General features: G+C 39.3%; 1 protein-coding gene across 19 annotated transcripts in view; it reads left to right on the top strand.

The window, feature by feature from the left end:
- LOC103390782 (adhesion G protein-coupled receptor L3) overlaps positions 1-13,847 on the top strand; it is a 197,581-nt gene extending 183,734 nt beyond the window's left edge. For 6 of the 19 annotated variants that reach the window (XM_025058502.1, XM_017034886.2, XM_025058204.1 and 3 more), the window contains 4 exons: positions 4,931-5,099; positions 5,236-5,361; positions 6,431-6,527; positions 12,207-13,847. In XM_025058502.1, coding sequence (XP_024914270.1) covers positions 4,931-5,099; positions 5,236-5,361; positions 6,431-6,527; positions 12,207-13,153 — 1,339 coding nt within the window. In that variant the 3' untranslated portion in view covers positions 13,154-13,847. Of the gene's footprint in view, positions 1-4,930; positions 5,100-5,235; positions 5,362-6,430; positions 6,528-9,494; positions 9,621-10,900; positions 10,953-12,206 lie in introns of all 19 variants that reach the window. The other 13 variants (XM_017034883.2, XM_008326847.3, XM_025057978.1 and 10 more) reach the window with 5 other exon arrangements.
- Positions 13,848-15,713: the final 1,866 nt, after the last annotated feature.

Raw genomic sequence — 15,713 nt, 5'->3', positions numbered from 1 at the left:
TAAGTTCAGTCCACAGCTACAATTACTGTTTGGGTTCTGTTCCCATGAACCGCTTTTAATTTAACGGTGCTTTGGTTGTTCACACATGAAGCCTCTTTATGAATATTCTTTTGCTTCACTGCTGGAACCAGATGTAGTAAATCACTGGTTGGACAATAACTACTAACAAATAATGGCTTCACGCCAACTTAATAACCGGTTCATGAGCCGCTGGTTGAAACTACTTGTGTTGCTGATGTTGTTCGATGTTTGCCGCTTTTTGATTTGGTACACTTTGTCTGAACATTAATTTTCTCCTCTCCTGCGCAGCTAACAATGTGATAATCCAAACTTGCCACCTCCTGCAGTGGCTCCACAGCAGAGGACATTTATTCCCCTTATTTTCCTCATGTTTTTGGCTCATAATTAATAAGAGGCCTGTTTGTTTTTGTCCCATTTGATTCTGCAACTTAACAAAAGAAAATCTGAATCAATACCGTGCACTTTGCAAAAATGAAATGAGCGAAATTGGAGTGAGGTGGTTGTGAAGTTGCTGCAGGAAGTAGTGACACAACCATCAAGATCAGGCAGTGGAGCCACAGACGTGTGAATCATTCTGGTCTGGTTCTTCTTCCTCTGGTGTCCTTTCCTTCCTGAGAAAGAGGAATGGATGCTGTCCCCATCAAGTGGACTCTGATCACCAGCTGATCTGCTCAGAAAGAAAAACAAAAAGCCATAGCAATGTATTGTCAAACCACACACTCATGCCAGTGTGCAAGGAGTGAGCTAAATAAATGTACCGATATTCTCAGGCATCCACTATGAATTACACACTTCCTGTGATTCCAACTCTGGCTGAAATATAGGCAGACCACCTGCAGCTCACAAACACACACACACCTTTGGTTGGCTGTGCAGCTCGTGCAGTGACTGCTCATTTTGGAAATTCATTGCTTGGCAGAGGAGTCTGATATAGTTGCAGTCCATGACTGGACCAGAACAGCAGGTGCACGAATGAAAAATGGACTGAGCTAAATTATTGTTGCAGGACACATTTGACGACAGTCTTCTTCTTAAACACATCATAAATTTAAAATGAAAAAAAAAAAAAAAACGCTTAAATAATCCTCTGAATATTTCTTCTGGGTAAACGGTGTATATTTCATCCACCCATCCCTGGTCACCACCCTGTACGTTACGCAGTTTGTTGTGCAGAAATATATTGACTACAGGCTTCTGGGTGTATCATGTGATTTATGACCCTGGGCTTTTGTAGCGTACCACACAACTAACCCTTTGACCCCACAGCTTATTGACTTTGGGGGAGGGGTAGAGGAGTTTGCAATGTTTTATATAAGAGTCTGTACAACGGTGAGAAGTCCCATAGCATTTGTCAGCGCTCATTCATTCGACTGTTTTTAAAGCTATGACCTATGACTCAAACCATTTCACCACATGCTGGGAATCATTTTGTTTTCTTTGCGTTATCAAGGTGAACTGGTTAGCCTATTATGATAGCACAGGCTAATTAGCTTGTTTTTATTGTGTTGCCTCCATTTGTGTCCCATTTATCACTCTTCTGTTCTTCTTTACAGCTGGATATCATGTTTTGATCACATCCTGTCACTCTGTCTTTATATGCATGTTTTATCTCTTTGAGTGAATTTCTGCTATTTTTATCCCTTTTTTCCTTTGAATAGCATCCTGCCTTTATGTTCTCATCTCTGCTGTGTTTCATCTTGGTTTTTCCAGCTACCGTTATCATGATGGATGTGTTATTGTAGAGTGGCACTGGTAAGAGAGGGTAGAGTAGACTAAATGTGTTTGATGTGTTTCCTTCCCTCCCGCCATGAAGTGTTGTGTGATTCAGACAACTTTTCTACCAGTCTAATTTAAATCCTAGAGACAACAGCAGTTATTCAAGAAAATTGCTATAATTTTGTCTCTCCAGCCCTGATAAAAATCATTCCCGTACTAGTGGCTTTAAAAGCAATTAGTGTTTTGTACATGTTTGGATAAATAATCCAGGAGCCGTGGACTCCATCACAGCTCCTTCCTCCTAGAAATAGGCCATAAAATGACGTCCGGGAGGGTTTTAACCAGGTTGAACTGAACAGGTGCCATTTCATACATAAATGATGGGCAACATGGCAAAGAATAGCAGCGGCCGAATTAAGTACATTTTTTGAACAGGAATTGGCTGTAGTTTAATGCAACGCCCTGCAGTACAGTAGCACTCTACACTGAAATTGCTCAGTTTTCTTCTCAATTCTGCTCAGTGATTAGCACAACCAAACCAATCTCACTTTTCCTGTGCGTCAGATGCCTCCAAGCACTCCACTGCAGCCCTGCTGGATGGATGGTACATCCATACATTGTAAAGCAATTCACACAGTGCTATGTTTAGTGATGGGCCCAGTTGAAAGTGAGCGTCTAAGTGGCTGAAATTTTTTTGAAAGGCATATTCAATTATAATTTTCATACTATATTTCCAGCCTAATGATGCCATTCAGATGAAAGAATCTGGATGTGATATTGTGTCATCGGCACCGAGGCATGCATGCACTGAATCAGAATTTTTCCTCCCTCTAAAAAGAAAAGGCACCCTCACACTTCTATCTGATTGGAGACGATGAGCCTTGTGCGATATAAGCTGCAGTCTCTTTATATCCTGTCCAGGTGGAAGCATTTCTCATGACCTCTTGTGTTTATATCGTCCACCAACCTTTTCCCCAACTAATGTGCCACTAGTTGGAGGACAATATTACTTTCTCCTTGTAACCCACTGCTGGTGTTTCTGTGTCCATTCCGGGGTGCAATTGCCTTGATGAAGTACCTCTCCCTCCAGGTCATTAAGACAGCGCTGGGAAAGTTATGTTTAATGGTCGCTCCTCTGAATTCATAAATCATTTATTTTGCAGCACACCTGGCCCATTTATAATGGCTAAAACACCAGGGTCTTCCAGCTTTCATAAGAGAGAATCTTATCATTCCTATGAACTAAGATAATGTTGTTTTGAATCTTCATATCAAAAAGACATCCTTTCCAGAAATTAATGATTTCCTCCTTAAACTTTTTAGATTGTAAAGCCATGAATGCAGCTCTAATCTGCATTCTGCCAAAAACAAAAACAAAACAAAAGAAACTCTTTGTGCCTCCACATTGCCATCTCATTTTTGGACGACTTCCCCCTCATTCTTTCCCTTTTCTGTGTCTACATTTAAGCCCCGTATCTCATTTTTGGACGACTTCCCCCTCATGTTTTTGTTGTGTGATTTGATTTATTTCTGACTTGCCTAATGTTGTTTTGTTCTTGTCCCGCTGCTCAGCTATCAGGATTACAAACCTGAGATCAAGTAAGACAAAGTCAGATGGGCCCCTTGTCCCTGAATGCCATCTTTCATTTACTTCCCCTTATGAACAAATCAGGGCCCAAATCCATTTCACCGTCGTAGTGAATCATTACCATGATTTATTGTGCAGCACTCAGTCACGCTGAAGGCTGAATTAGTGTGCACACTGCACTCCTGTCTAATACACTGTAGTATACATGGCCTATAGATGTGAAAAGTGAGATTAGTTTTAAATGACACCTGTATCTTCACTGTGCTCTCTGTGGAAATATTAGCGCTGCAGTGGAGCTACGTGTCTAACATTTGCCTTTCAAAGTTGATTATTTCTGTTATATCTACATCCAGCCCATAGAGTGTGAGCTCTTCTTCTCCTTCTGTCTTAAAGACAAGTGACTCAGCATTTAGGACAGTGTTAGACTGTGAATGAATTTAGTACAAAGCATGTAGCTCATTTTAGCTGGCGTTTAGGACCCGGTAAATTGAATAGCTGTGGATGATAAATTTATTAGGTTACCTGAACAGATTAAATATGCTGTTCCACAATATTCATTGATGGTTAAAATTAAAAAATAGATATAATAGGGAAAATATATCTAGCTTTGCCAGCTAGCCTAGCTGAGAACCCAGTGATTTACGGAACTGTACATCAAAATTTAATGTTTACAGTAACCTTTCCCCAAACTATTTTTTATCGCTCTATACAAGAAAAGGTTTTAAGTAAAAATAACTCAAAATGGTCAGGGTCCCCTCAGGACAGTAATTATCAATTCTTGCTTTTTGTGGGAAGAGAATGCACAGATTTTTGCAAGTCTTGGTACAAAGTTACAGTTTAGGTTTACTGATCCAATTCCCAATCATTTTCCATATGCTCCCATATTATGTCAACAGCTAGCATCTACCTTGCAAACCTGAGAAGCCAATGATCTGTGCAGCTGTTGAGCTACAAATTTGAGTCCAATTTTTATTTTATTTTCATTCACAGAAATTGTTTTTTTTTGTTTGTTTTTGATTACTTAAAGTCACCTAAGGATAGGTTTTCAGCGGATTCTGCCAATGCCCTACTTCCTCCTTCTTTTTGTTATGGTTTTATTTCAGCTTGGAATCCTTTGACCTGTCATACTGCCATTCAGTGAAAAGCAAATGATATGATCTACATATCAAAACTGTTAAGTCAACTTTTCTACAACTATCTTTTAAGTATTGCAAAATAAAAAAGAAACAAATCACTAAAGAAATATTTTGGTTTTGATAATTTCTTTAGGTTAATTCTTGCATACTTTACCCATTGACACCCCTTAAAATATGACAAATCTATGTACATATACAAGCAGATACGGGAAAAAAAACCCATTGTTGTCTCCCATGTTCTCTATTCTTCTATATTTGTTTTGTACCTCTTTAGCTCATTTTTAAGACAGTATTATTCTGCCCTGTACTGATTTCCCTGTGGACATTTGTATATTAAAGTCTGGGCACATTCTCACCTTACTTCATTATTTCCAATATTGTATTTTTCCAACCTACCCTTGCCATGAGAATTTAATACCAGGACCTCAGCACCTTTCATGAAATTATTCTAAATGTGGTTATTTTCCAGATCGTGGGTGATTGGAGCCATTGCCCTGCTGTGTCTCCTCGGTCTCACCTGGGCCTTTGGTCTGATGTACGTCAACGAGAGCACCGTGGTCATGGCCTACCTGTTCACCATCTTCAACTCACTGCAAGGCATGTTCATCTTCATCTTCCACTGCGTCCTGCAGAAAAAGGTATGGCAGATATTCTGCTTTTCAAAACCAAGGCTCTGCATCCACACTGGGGGAAATGACAGGGTGCTCAGCTGGCTTTTTAGTTGATCAAATTGTTGTTTAGTTTGTGTTGCATGTTTGTTTGCCTTTCACAAAGGTGCGTAAGGAGGTTGGTAAATGCCTGCGGACTCACTGCTGCAGTGTGAAGAGTGTGGACAGCTCCATTGGTTCCGGAAAAGGTCCAGCAGCTCGGGCTCCAGGACGTTACTCAGCAGGGTCACAGGTGGCGTAGCAATTTTCACGTTATCCACATTTTCCGTGTGTGTGTGTGTGTGTGTGTGTGTGTTTATCAGTACAGGACAGCGTTTTATACTTCAGCAGTAATGCTTTGCAAGTGAATCTTATCTTAAAATACATTATGCACGCTCTTTGTAGCCGTTCAGTCTGCACACAGTAGCTGCAGGAAAGAGCTGATATTAAATAAACAACATGCAGATTAGCACCCCTCTGCAAAAGAAATAGGGGGAGACTCTACCTGCGACTGTGTGTACACAATATATGCTTGCAGGGTGGATTTTAAGAAAGAGATAAGAGAGGAAAAAAACACACCTTAAGACTTTCCAAGTACATTAAGTCAGTAAGCCCCTAATTTCACTGCAGCAGAAGTCATCAGAAAACTGGCACAGCGACTGCAGATTCTCTGGAATTTACTCTTGGTCACGAAGGCGGAAAAAAAAAATCATTTGGCAAATTTGTGCATTCTGTGTGTCACTATTGTCTTCTTGTAAAGCAAAATGTTAATTGATTCCACCCACATTTACAAGAAGTGTAGGACGAATAAAGCTGCCGTATACCATAATTGAACATCATATCCAGATTCCACAGTGTGCCATTTCCTTCCTGGGCTCAATTATAAACAGTCCTCAGAGTGGAGCGTACAGTGACGGCCCACGGAACAAGCCGGATTCTGCACACAGATCAAAGCGTTTAATTATATGCCGTGCTTTGACAAGACGGCTCTCACCCTGCGCCGCTGCACAGGAGTGAGACAAGGATGGAAACACACAAATCTGTGCTTGTTTATTTCTAACTCTCAGCCATCTGAGTGAATGTGTAATCACCAGAGGACATGCTAATCCAGCCGCTGTAATTCAAGTTTTCATCCGTCTAAGAAAGAAATACACAGTCGTCTGAACACGTTTGTTTGTGCGGAGCTAGGTGGCGCCATTATATTGCTGGGATTAAATACGCTGGGTCAGCGAGATGTACTTTACGTCACACTTGTCCATTGTTGTACATCAGACCATTGAAGCATCATGGTGTGTTCCTGACACTTTTTCTTGCCCAAACAGAGCCGCATCCGTCGAATGTGGAACGACACAGTCAGAAAACAGTCGGAGTCATCTTTCATGACGGGCGACATCAACAGCTCTGCGTCACTTAATAGAGGTACTGCACTGACTCACCCTCACCCTCACCCTTCAGCAGATGTAGATGACTAATCCATCAGTTTCTGTCCTCTTCATTTGAATGATACAGTTGCTTCCGAGTTTACTTTTTATCAATGAAACATTTTTTTAAGGTCAGGGCAAAACATCCATCTCACAAAAGCAAAAAAATTCAATTAAAAATATATTTTTTTCCAAATCACTTTCTAGTGAACTTTAAATATAAAAAATACTTTTAAACTTTAATAAACCCATTATTTAATAAAAGTCTTTAAGAAATATTAAATTACTGTTTCTATTAAACTCATTATTTAATAAAAGTCTTGCCTGTTTAAGAAATATTAAATTACTGTTTCTAAGTTTGAGGTATTTATTCACATTCTTTGTCCTTTGAAAGATTAGAAGAAGCTGCCAAACTGGTGTAATTGACCACCGCTGACTTCTTTCTTTGCTGGTTTTGACAAAACTTAACACTGGAAAGAAATACAAACTTGAGTCTTCTCCACTAAAATGTCATCACAAACAAACTCAGACACAATTGCACAGATTTGATCTGATTTGTTCCGTTTTTCCCTCCACCCTACACCATCTCCTCCCTCGCCGCCGACACTAGCTCGTCTGGAGAGCCAAGTCATGCAATCATCTTGATGGCGTTGCATGTTCAATTTATCATGTTGTTCAGGATTATAACTACACAATCAGTGTGTTTTTGGAAATAATTCAGTTTTATCCAACACAAACACAATGAGGGATCCAACAGTGGGAGAGTGTTTATGGACTACACGGTAATTAGAGCACACAGCAACAGCTTATTTCATTTTTTAACAGTTTTTTCAAGCATCAACAGTAAAAAGAAAAGCTAAATTAATATTAAACCAGAATAAGACTAATGCTGAAATGAGCCTTAACTCTGCCACCTCTGGACTGATGGTGAAAGTTTTCCCAATTAAAATTTTAGGCAGGAAAAAACTACTTTTTCAAAGCGTGGAAAACTCACCAGGTTACATATTAAAAAAAATGTTTTTTCAACATTGCTGTGATAGATTCAGAACATTTCAAATTCCAGCAGATGCAGTCGGAAGGTTTAATTGCTGTCTGCTGCTGTGGCAGATAAAAGCTGTTTACCATGTCTGTTATCGTGCGTTATGGAAGCACACGCAGGCTTCACCTCTCCGAGTGCCTGATTTGGGCTTCTTTCAAAATAACAGCGTGCTATCGTGTTCACTGGAGGTGGAGGAAGGAGACAGGAATTGAACGCAGGTCCCAAACATTTGCAGCATACGCAATGCTTGGCACAATATATTCAAAGCGTACATGCTTGGAAGAAAAACAAACATTAGTGAATCAGTGGCAATCATGTTCAGGAGTTCAGACTTCAAGTCTGCAGTCAATCATGAGGCTCACACTGTGAGGGTCGCTCTGGTTAGTTAGCATTCTATCAGGGGAAGTTAGAAATCAACATTCAACAAGTAGAGAGTCTGGGTTTTAACAGTGTCTTATCTATGAGCTTTTTGACTTGTTAAAATAAAATGTTTCATCACTCTGTTTAGAAAATTACCACTAAAGTTTACCTAACACTTTACTCATGTAAAAAACATGTGCTTATCTACAAAGTGTTTTTTGTTTTGGCTGAGGCAATCGTAGTAATTGGGCTGAAATGGTTTTAAGTAGCAACAAACTTATGAGCAATAAAACCATAAATAAATAGCCAAAATTGAAGTCTCATATATTATACATACATACAGACATATTTAATTGATATATTGGTTTGGAAGTGACTTATTATTGCAGACTTTTTTATCATTCATTTTATAACTCCTGTAAAAGAAATCCCAATATTTTAATGATGTTTAAATGTCGTCTTCACCCAGAATGATGTCAATTATCTAAATTTCAACCCCACTGTTAAAGAAAAGGACAATAAACCAAACTAACCACCAGAAGGGGACAGTAAATACCAGAGTAGACACTTTGAATTGACAACTGAAACATTCAATAAGAGCCTGATTACACAGGATCAAAAATGACAAATTTATCTCTTGAAGCAGGTGTCATCCCAGCTGTTTTGGCCCTAAATCTGTGAATACATTTTTTAAATAATTTTACTTTTATAAAAAACAAACCATTTTCTATTTTTCTAAACCCAGAAGAACATGTTCATATAAGTTCTGGGCCTTTGTTAAAATATTATTTACTACTATAAAGCATTTTTTTCTTGTACTATAAATAAAAAAAAAACTATATAATATAAAAATATATATAAGAATTTTTTAAAAAATCAAAAATATTTTTATAAATAATCTACAAAAAAGCTATTCAGACTATACACTTGTGAATTCTGTTTTTCTTTAATAAAATATATTTTATTTCACCTTTTGTAAAATATTTATGTATTTTTGGCATTTTCTAAGATGCTTTGGTCCTTTTTTTGTGTTGTAAAGTTTGTAGCTGTGTCCATTTTTATGTACACTCTATGACTAGTCAGTACAATGTGTTGATAAAAAAAAGTTTTAGCATTTATGAAGGTGAGTTAGATCTACACTGACACCCGTTGGGTCCTGAGTTGTGTTGTCAATATGTCCTGTTCTGAGTCCTGCTTCTTCTCTGTTTTTGATTTCTGTTGACGCTGTTATGCTGCCTGAATGAGGAAACTTTAAAAAAACCACAGGCTTTACATCCGTGGCTGACAATTAGTGCACCTTCCACTGGCCCCATCAGCCACCTTAGCTTGGCCACTCTCACGTAGCAACTGTCAATCCCCTTCTTGTTATTGATCATGTGAACATTTGGGTGTTAATGGCTGTCATTGCTCAGATGCATCTGCCAAACTGATATGAATGTCCTCTCCTTTTTCTTCCTCCATTTCTACCTTTCCTGTCTATATCTCCATCTATTTCTCCCACCTACCTCCTCCTGTCTCCTCGCTCTCTGTCTCCTGTCCTGCTCTGTTTCTTTCTGGCTGCTCCAGGGGCTATGGCTAACCATCTTATACCAAATGCACTCCTACGTCCTCATGGCACTAACAATCCCTATAATGCATTGCTTGGGGAATCGGCAGTCTATAACAACCCCCTGGGCATGTACAACACACAAGGTGTGTTACAGCTTCTTTTCATCCTTTAACGTTGTTCCTAGGGCAGTGTTTTTCTGCTCCATAATGTGGGCGAATCTGTGAGGACGCACCCATTGTCCCTGTCTGTGACAGCGAAGAATACCCATGATTGGAAAAACTTGCTTTTTTTTTTTTTTTGACTTTTAACTTAAGTTTGCAACATTCCTCACGTTTACCCATGTGACTTACTAAAGAAATACACTGCCCTAGATGTGTGTGTTTTAACAGACTGCAGCTTTGTCACAAAAATCCTACAGGTTATTTTGATTTTTTTTTTCCTGTGGGATTTTTTTATTGTGGCTGTGTCTTGGCTGCTGGTCTGGGCATGCACTCCTCTCACTATCAGTCATGGCTGTTTGGCCCCGGCAGAGAAAGTGAAAATTGAGGAAGTGCTCCAAAAAATGAAGAATGGATGCCCACAGGAAGCGAGACACATCCCCAGCCATATTTAAGTGTGCTCTAATGTTGTCAGTGAAGCCTGTGTGCCTGTCTTACTGTATGTCTCTTTGTTTTCAGTGTCAGCTGTTTTTTTTCCTATGAATGAGCCGTTGGGATGTGGAAAAAAAAGCACTTGTTCTGTTGTTAACATCAGTGAGAATGACATATAAAACTTAGTATAAAGTAGCATAGATAATTTCTGGTTCAAATAGACAAATTTGAACAAAAAACCTGTAAGTGTTAATTTAAATCTGCCAATTAGAACTGTTACAAGCAGATTAATCTAAAAGGACATTTGTTAATCAATGTGTATTTGTACCATTTCATTCATTTAATTTTTCTCTGTTGTGATATTGAGAAATTTAATTTTGTTCTTTTAATTAGTTTGACTGTTTTAATGACTGTTTAAATATCTTATTTCAAATATTCCGCAACTGATATTTTTATTTCATTTTGAGAAATGATATTCTTAGATAATGTTCACAAATATGTTTAAAGGGTATTAATATAAATATAATATATATGTATACATATACAAAAAACATTATAAAATATATATTAAAATTATTATATATAAATGACAGGATAATTAGGTCAGGGGGTCATTAAAGTGTCTACTGTTAGCTGCTAATACATCATATTGTGGTTTTTCTGTTAACAACCCTTGACTTGACTCATTGCATACCGGGTTGAGAACAATTGCATTCTGGGAGCCTTTTCGTGGTGCATCCTGGGCGGACTGTTTCTTCGTCTTTTTTTTAACTGTCACTGTTATGCTTATTGTGTTCTTCTTCTTCTCCTTTCCCTCATGCTGTCCCTTAAAGAGCCCTACAGAGAGACAAGTATGGGAGTCAAACTAAACATTGCTTATCAAATGTAATTGACTTTGGTTTTACTTTCTTTTTCACTCAGAGATATGAAGAAAACATTTTTAAAGGAAATTGACAAGAAAGCAGTAAAACATCAGATGTTTAGTTTAGTCCAAGAAACCCTGTGGCGTCCGTCGGTGTCTTCCGCCAAATATCATTCACCTCATTTGATATCACACACTGAATAAGCAAATCCAATTATGGACAGCATTTAGACTTACCTCAACATTCAAGAAGGCAAGTCAATAATGAGTTGATCTGCATTTTTGTCAGTGTCAGTTTTTAATCGATACTCCAGAGCCAGAACTTTTTTATTCATGCACATAATTTTCCCCCCACTGTCTTCCATGTTGGAGCCGGTTCAGAGTCTTTCTGAAGGTCTTGGAAACGTGTCTCATCAAATGTTTATAACTCAGACTCTTAATGTTGGAGTTTCCTAACAAGGCTGATGTCCTTGTCTGAGGTGGTTTAAATTATCTTTGGAAATTCATCTTAATGTTCACACAATCGGCTTAAATCGATCAGTGTAAAATGTTATACAGCAGGAAGAGGATTCATTCATTTCTAGATAGTGGAGTATTTCCTTTTAGGGGTATATTTAAGTCTATAAATGTATTTTTACATGCTTTTTTTGTTTTGTTTTTTTGTTCAAATGGGACCGTAGAGCTAGGTTTCAAATCTATAGCTGTTGTGTTGTTTTGTCTTTCCTTTCTGAGCTGTGACGTGCCTGGCTTTGGTCACTGCATGCCCTGTACGTAATGGTTTGCGTTTCTATGTTGTACAAGTGCTTGTGTTGTTTTTGTGTTGGTCATTTTGCTGCTTTTGTACATTTGCTTGTTGCACATTTGTCAGTGTTTTTCATCACAGCCATAGAATTAACACTTGAATGGAATGAGAGGTGGAATTGGGTCCTAGTGGGTGTTTGTTTAATAAGGTAAGTGTATATGATGCTCATTCATAGTCTGCAGGCTCCTAATGTAAATGCACTGCTGTATGTCTGGTCTAATCCAAACACAATGGGGTCTTTATTCCACCGAGTGCACTTTGCAGAATTGTAGATGACAGAGTGCGGAGAGAGAGCGTTGGGCTCAGGACATATTTCAGAATAAAAAAGGGCTTCACTGTTTGATGGATGCAATCTGTGTTCGTTGAAATGGCTCGACATTTAGTCTTGGCAGTTACATCCCATCAGATTTCACCCTTCTTATTCGCCTCACCCTCTCCACTCTTCCCCCAACCCAATCCATGTTTGTCATTCCAGAGGGAATCCTGAACAATGCCCGGGATACAAGTGTCATGGATACTCTACCACTGAATGGTAACCATGGCAACAGCTACAACATCGCCAGCGCTGAGTACTTAAGTGACTGCGTCCAGATCATTGACCGGGGCTACAACCACAAGGAGACCACCCTGGAGAAAAAGATCCTGAAAGAGCTCACCTCTAATTATATCCCCTCGTACCTCAACAATTCCCACGAGCGCTCCACGGAGCACAACCGGAACCTCATGAATAAGCTGGTGAACAATGTCAGCAATGGTGGCAAGGACAGTGGGTACGGGATGAGTTTGGGAATGGGGCTGGGTATGGGGATGAACGTGGCTCTCAGTCTGGATGAGCACTCAACATTTGGTCCACACCATGACGAAGGACTCGGCCTGGAGTTGATTCGTGAGGAATCGAACGCCCCGCTCTTGCCTCAAAGACCACCCCCTGTCCTGCAGGCAGTGGACAACCTTCACACTCACCTCCACCAGTCAGTGCCACCTCCCCTCCCACTGGCCCACCACCCTTTCACATCTGCCACCAGCTGCTCTTCGTCCAGAAGGAGGATTCCGCAGGAGAACAGCGAAAGTTTCTTCCCCTTACTTTCTAACGATCACACCGAGGAAGAGAGCTCGTCACCCAACCACAACCACCAGAGAGACTCCCTGTACACCAGCATGCCCATGCTGCCCGGCCTGCCTGATGTCTCAGCTGATGGCCCCAAGGATAACAGGGATCCCAAGAGCCCCGAGGCCAGCTCAGATGACGTTTACTACAAGAGCATGCCCAACCTGGGCTCTCGTAACCACCTTCACCAGCTGCAGTCCTACTACCAACTAGGGCGGGGCAGCAGTGACGGCTTCATCATGCCCCCAAACAAAGAGGATCTATCTCCAGAAGAGGCCCATCAGGAGCCTTCACACCTGGTCACCAGCCTATAGGCCCCACAACTTCACTCAACTCCAGCCCCCAGATAGTGTTTCTCCTAATACTGTAGTCTCTCTACTCTGCCCCCTAGTGTCCTTTCGTTCAATCAGTCGTTGGCAGTGGTAGCCTTTCTTTTTATTCAGTGTTGCGAAAACTGAAGAGCAGGATTTTAAACAATAACTGCACTATCGCTGTGACTGAACACAACCAGGATTGTAATTTGCAACATTAGGGAGCAAATCTCTGACTCTCTCTGGTTAAAAATTGCGGGAACTTGTTGATGTTGTGTTTTTCCCTCATCCTCTTTTCCTCAAACCCTGTGTGGTTTGGTGTGTTTTGTCTCAGTGTGAAAAGAGACATTTTCGTCACACAGGACTTTTAGGTCTAAGAGCTAGAGTTCGGTGGTCAAGAGGAACTGCACAGCCTTGAACCATAAGAGTCTGAAACTAGAGATTTCACCATAATAAATGGGAAATTTAAAAGAAAAAAAGGACTATTTTATTATACTTCTGTATCTATATTGACTTTTTGACAGATTTTCTTCCTCTTTGGTGAGTTGCAGCACATTTTGTTTGCTGAAGTGTCCCTTCATTGAAAAAAAGAGTAAAAAATAATAATTTTGAACAGTTACTATGAAGGAGTTATTGATCGTATGCTTTCAGGCATAGCTGTTCCTTTGTTTTTCTTTCATTTAACTGTAATAATGGTTGTCAAAAGAGGGAGAAAAACTAATATGAGAATTATGAGATATTTCTATGTTACTGTACAGAAAATTAGCATTGCACATACTAGTATGCTTTTTTCGTTCCCAGCAAACCCTTTGTCTCTGTAAATGTAGTGGTTAAGAGCATTTTTGCTAAGTTGTTTCAGCCTTTCTGGTTTTCTGGTAATGATTCTTTTTTTTTTTTTTTTAAATATATAATTTTTTTTTCAATTTAGTTTTCCTTGTCTCCCTCTTTTATCATTTCATCAACATCTTTTATTTCCAGAAATTATCATCTCAATAGAAACAAGACAACAAGGTTTCCCTCTTAAGTTCTATTGGCATTCAGAAACACTTGTGCTTCTCTGACAGAGGACAATTTTAATATTGATGAGCACTGGGCACTTGTACAAAAAAAGAAAAAAAAAAGATTGCTGATTTACTTATTAAAGAGAGAGCTTTGGGGGTGAGAACAAAATGGGAGTTTTTTTTCCTTTCTTTCTCCTGAAGGAGAAGATAATATTTATTTATTTGTTACAATAAACAGTTACCGATGGAGACCGGTGGTTGAAGGTTAGTGGCACAAGTAGGTTTTTATTTGCTAAAATGATGGCTCCTTATTTATTCCTTTTTGTATCCGTCTCCTGGTTGAATGACGTCATAATGGTTATTTGCTGTACCAGTTGAATTGTTTGCCCGACAAATAAATTACTGTTTCAGATTTATGACTTAGTTACAAGAGAGGTTCTGCTGTTTTTCTGGGCGTTTTGAACACTTTTGTATGGATAACACTGAACGGACCACGGACGGGCAATCTTTGTATTGTTTGTTTGTTTTTTTTTTTTGTTCTTTTTTAATTTTAATTCCTCGTTAGCCTTCTGTCCATCTCAGTGCCAAATATCTTTGGCCTAGCATCAGTGGATGTGCTCTGTATGCTCTGGTCTGCTTTAACAATAGAAGCAGTGATTTCATAAGCTGTAATAAATATTTCAATATCACAGCTGGTGTAACCAATGGATTTTTTACAGATTTTGTGTGTTTAACATGAGTTTGATTGGCTCTGCAGGACGCCATGAAATCCTCTCTGGTCATCAATCCCAGTAGGTGACATGAAGAAACCAAGGTAAGTGTCCTCTGTCCTCCAGTAACCTTACAATACCGCACTTTCATTGTGACGACACTGAATTATGATTTCCCAAGTTCATGGTGAAAACACACTCAGCAAAATACTAAACTAGGTAGTAATTACATCGATTCTTTCACCTTTAAAGCTCAGCTCATCACATTATTTTATATCAAAATAATAGTAGTGACAAAGTGTGGGAAAAACAGTCAGCTGATGTTGCACTTTGTTGACTAATTGTCTCCTTCTGCAACTTCACTGTTTCAGTTCGGACTCCTCGCTCAAAGTGTGGAATTTTCAAGCTGCAGTGAGCAGTTGTTTTTATGATGTGATGAAGATGCCCAACACCAGATGTGGTTAGTAAAGAGTGGACATTCTCTACTCAGTAGTTAAATGGTACTTTAGCTGGAAACACGAGTGAAAAGGCCCCATTCCATTTCTCATCTTTACTCCCACCCAGCGGCACTGGCCCATAAACAGGCTATACCCCCCAAGCAAAAATCACTTATGATGAGCATGAGTGTGTTTAAAATGCACCATAATGTCATATATAAAATATAAGTCATCAAATTTTGGGGGAAAATAGCCTTTGGCTATTTCTTGCTTCTATTTAGCTTCTGGGGGGGCTAGAAACTGTACCCAGTCGGTGCATTAGCACAGTCAATTTCTGACCTGTTGCTGACATGAGATATGCACACAGAAACAGAAATGTATCCAATCAGCATTGTCGAATTTGATGGCCTATGCG

The sequence above is a fragment of the Cynoglossus semilaevis genome, chromosome 1, assembly GCF_000523025.1.
Source record: "Cynoglossus semilaevis isolate Cse_v1.0 chromosome 1, Cse_v1.0, whole genome shotgun sequence".
Taxonomy (NCBI): domain Eukaryota; kingdom Metazoa; phylum Chordata; class Actinopteri; order Pleuronectiformes; family Cynoglossidae; genus Cynoglossus; species Cynoglossus semilaevis.
Note: the sequence above shows the minus strand (reverse complement) of the source record. Positions and strands in the feature narration are given on the sequence as shown.